The sequence below is a fragment of the Montipora foliosa genome, chromosome 9, assembly GCF_036669935.1.
Source record: "Montipora foliosa isolate CH-2021 chromosome 9, ASM3666993v2, whole genome shotgun sequence".
NCBI lineage: Eukaryota > Metazoa > Cnidaria > Anthozoa > Scleractinia > Acroporidae > Montipora > Montipora foliosa.
The window spans coordinates 15,866,757-15,871,756 of NC_090877.1; the positions used below are offsets into that span (position 1 = coordinate 15,866,757).

The 5,000-nt window shown below is 36.6% G+C and overlaps 1 protein-coding gene across 1 annotated transcript in view; it reads left to right on the forward strand.

The window, feature by feature from the left end:
• The window catches only part of LOC137969854 (BTB/POZ domain-containing protein KCTD5-like), an 11,691-nt gene that overhangs the window by 331 nt on the left and 6,360 nt on the right, over positions 1-5,000 (forward strand). The window contains exons 1-2 of the mRNA XM_068816241.1: positions 1-27; positions 116-224. The exon at positions 1-27 is cut by the window's left edge and continues 331 nt beyond it. Of these exons, the coding sequence (XP_068672342.1) occupies positions 1-27; positions 116-224 (136 nt within the window). The remainder of the gene's footprint in view (positions 28-115; positions 225-5,000) is intronic.

A 5,000-nucleotide genomic window follows, 5' to 3' on the forward strand; every position in this document is an offset into this window, starting at 1 on the left:
GAGGATCCCGATTTACCTTCAGATAAGGTGAGCAAATGGTAGTTTTAGATGAACTTACGAGATGTAAGGCCCATCTATTTCTAATCAACGGTCGAAAATATTCTGTCATTTGCAGGACGAAAATGGAGCCTACATGATTGACCGCGACCCTCGCTATTTTGGACCTGTTTTGAACTATTTAAGGCATGGAAAACTTATAATCGACAAAGACCTTCTAGAAGAAGGTAAAGTTGAGAGTTTTCGTTTTGGTCGTTGCATGCAACTTTCATATATAGATATTATGAAATTCTCAGCAGTCTTCGTCCAGGTAATTTCCTACCTTTTTACGAATCCAGTTTAGACCGAAAGTCTTGCAAATTGTTACTAAGAATACTGAAACTATGTTTGTACAATGATCTTCCTTGGAAAAGCGAAGCAGCTAGGACTTGGTTCATTTGATTCATGATTCGCTTGGGCACTTCAGCACAGCGGTAAACAAATATTTTTCAAATAGTCAGGAAGTTCGTGTACTTCTACCAACCCTATATAACTTTAGCAAAATCCTCAACATGTGAAAAAGAATCTTTTCTAAAAATAATTCCTTTAATCATGAATATTAATCCAATGACAAGAACGCTATGACGGCTGGAGCAGTGAATTAATGATTTTTGCAAACGTTGAACTGGCAATAACCATGTTGCATGGAAAAGAACAGTTTGTTTGCCGGAAAATGTAGTTAAACATACAATATACGGTCCGAGATTTGCCATGACTACACTACACAGAATTAATTTTATTATTGTGTATGTGACAACAAAAAAGAATCTTTAATATCCCAAATATTGATGGGGGTTGAGGAAAAATATGGTTTGGCAGCAGAGTAGATTTTATTTAATTTGCAAGATGCACAGAAGTAAAAATATTTGCCATATGTATTGATAATAATAATTACAGGGAATTTGGTGAGGCTGAGAGAGTGAGAGTAATAGTAGTGGTAATAAAAATAATAACATAACTGTTATTATTATTATTATTATTATTATTACAAAAACACTATTATTATTGTCATTATTATTATTTTCTATTGTAATACTTTGCACAAGAAAAACAAAAATGTGGCCATTGTTGAAAAACATGAAGAGGTACAGCATGGCCAAGTGCATTTTAATGTTTTGGCGAAGTATTGGAGTACATTTACCATAGTTTCTTGAGCATCATTTTCAGTTCTTGATGCACCAGTTTATGACTCTGTTCAGGGACTCTTCACATGATCTCGGTTGACCGAGATGACATTGGTTTCTGTTCATATGGTGACTTTCAGCCCCGCTTTCCAAGATGAAAAATTTGAAAAAGTCCTGACCCAACCATTTAGGCGTGAAATTTAACTTCGAATTTCTTTTGACTTTACATTACATGTAACTATCAAATAAAACTATGCCGAGCTTCATTATCGAAGACAAGAGAAGTAGAAACTTGGTAATGTCCGTTCTATCACAAAAATGCATTGTATTATTTTTGCCCTGGTAACTAGGCTCAAATGTTCATGTGGCAAAATTTGCAGCCTGCTTACAGATCTCAGATCTCAGTTGGAAAAACCAAGACCTCGGCAACCGAGCCAGCCTGCCCTCTCATACTGAACATATCAACATTTTTGCAAAGGATTTAGGGGTGAGGCAAGATCTCGGAAACCATGCCAGCCCGGTCAACTGGGCTCATGTGAAGAGGCCCTTAGTCAGATTTAGATGGTCCCTTGGGCCCACTCTACTAGGGGGGTTCCGGGAGTATGCTCATCCAGGAATTTTTTTTATCAAAAGGCTTAGAAATACTTTTTCCTTCATAATCTGGGCTAATGTTCTCTTATTTTTTCCAAACAATTTTTTGCACCTTTTAAAATCTGTTCAGTGGATCTGAGAACTGGAAATTGAAATCACCCTTTTCAAAACCAGAATTAATAATAACAAACTATTATATAATTAACCTATAACCTGAGAAAAAGCGAAGGATCCCTAGTTGGTCAGGCTCTGGCTTCGCGGCATTCACAGCCATTGAAACACCACATCTGTGTGTGGCCTGGGCTTAAAAGTTTCGAGTTCAATATGGTGGCTATGTTTTTTGTCGTGATCGAAGCCCTTCAAATACAGTAATTGTTCAGTGGTTCTGTGGACAGGTTATGCAACAAAGAAAATTGCAAATGCAACTGACATTAAATACTTTACACATTATTTTATTCCTCCAAAAGTTGTTGTTTTGTTTGCAATATTGATTGTCATGACTGATTTAGTGATCAAGGTGCTTTCACAGCCATGTCACTTACTAGTCACACCTGTGACAGGTATTATGGGTTATGGGTTCTATTGAGAAGCCTGCAGATTGCCTGCAAGGATGTTCAGCATTCATGTATTTTCTTGACCCAGTTAATGAGAGAATAACTTATGCAGCTTCATGCACCTTACAGGGTTGAGCCCTCAAAAACAGGAATGGTCAGGGCTCAAAATTAACGAAAAAATCTAGTCGCATCTTGCGATAAGATACGAAAATTTAGTCGCAATTTCACAAATTTTAGTGGCAAAATCGTTGTACTGCATTGTGTTGTCAGCGGTTTAGCAAAAAATATGAGCCTGCAATACTTGTGTGTAAAGAAACCACTGAAAATGGCGAATGATCGAAGGAATGGAGCTGTGCACGTAACATCGTAGCTAAATTACTTTACAATTACGCTATCTTCAGAGAAATTCACAGGGAGAATTTTAGCAAAAGTAGCAGCAAAGTGGCAACTGCTAACCCTTTTGTTTGCAGTGCTGGAAATAACAGTCGGTCATTGGACATTGTCTGACCAAATTTTGAAATTGTCTGGCCAATTTTACATTGTGATCAGACACGATGACTGAAAATCTCACCAGCACATCTTGAGTTATCTTCTTCAAGGTGTTGTCAGTCAATAAATTATGTCCGGTCGAATTTGTCAAATGTCCGACCAAAAGGAAGATTTGAAAGGATATATGTCCTGTGAATAAAGAAAACTTATTTTTCCAGCACTGGAAGGTGACAACAAGTTGCATTTGTGACTTCTCCGGATATTTTAGTCGCAAATGTGACTGTGTTGGTCGCAATTTCAAGCCCTGGTGGCTAACTATTCAAAATCAATGTTGTTTGGAACAAACTCTATCCAAGAGATTGTTTTAAGCTAAAAGTGAATCTCTGAAGTGTGCAACACAATCACACTGTCATGGGTTTGAGTTCTGTTTAAGCCTGGATTCTTTCCCCTGGGCTCTTTGTCACGTGGTCAAGTTGCTTCCTTATATAGCAATCGCCACTTGTGTAGAAAAGAAATATTATTCATTGCTGTAGTTCAAGACCTGACTTTCATTATAGACTCTATTTAACAGTCATTATTCTATGAGGGTTAGACCAACAAGGCGCCTAACGCTGAGTTGGTGATAACATTTTACATCCCGGACAGCGAGCCTGAGTAGAGTAATAATATTGTTTTATTAAAAACTCCAGGATCAACAATGGTATGGTAAAAATGTTTTCAGTTTGCTTTATTGCTGATGCGTTCCTTGATCACAAAATTATTAGGTACAGATAGCCTATGTCTGGCGAGCCAATGAAAATGCTGGAAATCTGATATCCGTAGTTCAGTTTTTAATAAGGCAGTAACTAAAATAGTGTTGGCAGCAGTCAGCACTAAAATGTGGATAATTTAGTAACCTTTTAACCCCGCATGTGACATTATGAAGGCATACAATGTATCTCATGGTACTTGATGATGTTGTGTTTATGTGAACTTTGATCAATTTTTTTTGCTGTGAAGTTTCATGCCATTCACATGCACAGATCAAATCACAGTGCTGCCAGTTTTGGTCAAGTTCCAGTCTGCTCTGCACTCTGTGCTTATTATATAAATTATTGACACTTTGCTGTCACACGGAATATTGCAGCTCTACATGTAGGTGCATTTACTTCAGTTTCTTGTAAAGTCTCTGTGTCCTGTAATAGCAGAGTGTGACGTACAGTGTACATGTACATGACTGTACAGTATACTTCATGATGTCAGATGAAAATGTTTATGCAAGTAGAATTATAGTGACCCTGTAAAGAATAAGCCACACAAGGCACACATATGACTACTCTTTCACATCAAAATTACAAAAAGATTACAAGTGAGGCAAAGAACTTTATTTAGTGCCGTTGATCTGTTTTATGCTGATGCAAAAAATGTATAATAAGAAAATACCCAGGGCTGAGTAAAAGGATATTTTTGTGTTTTATTACCTGTAGAAAGCTGTGACATTGTAAATGTAAACAAAACTTAGCAGCAGAAGTTCAGTAAAATTTTTACCACAAACGTTGAATGCTAGAACACTCTTCAAATCATTAAGTGTGATAAAAATCACCTCAAAACCTTTTAAAAGGTAACTTTTAAATGTGAAACCTTCCTGTTTTAAAACTATTAAAGTAATTTGATCACTGATGCATTTGCATGTACAGCTGTTAAGAGTACCGGTATTTCGGCATTCAAGTTTTTTCCATTAGGGTTCTTACATAATTGTTGAAAAGTTGTTGAATTATAAGCAAAATTAGGGAATCCTTGAACTCCATTTAATTCCCAAAAAAACTCCTTGCATTTGCTTCTCTGCCTGCATAATTATTTTAAAGTTCCAGGCATTTTTGTGGACTGATGACACAAATCAAGGACTTTTCATGGAGTTTTTTCAGAATTGAATGGAGTTCAAGGGTTCCCTTATAAATTATTCAACAAAATTTGGCACAGTAAAAATTCTGCACCAACGTTGTTACTGTGTTGGGTTTGTGCGAATAAGGTCTCTTTAGACCAGATCTTTTGATCGACTCTTGCTCATCAGCTATTTCAAGTTCGTAAAAAAAAGAACATCCATAGGATTAAACTGGAAAAGTTTCTTCTCAATAATTTTTCGGTGTGTAATGAAATAATGGCAATCTTAGAGCAGATTCCTGAGGCCAAATAAACACCAGATTTACATAACAGCTGTACATACATG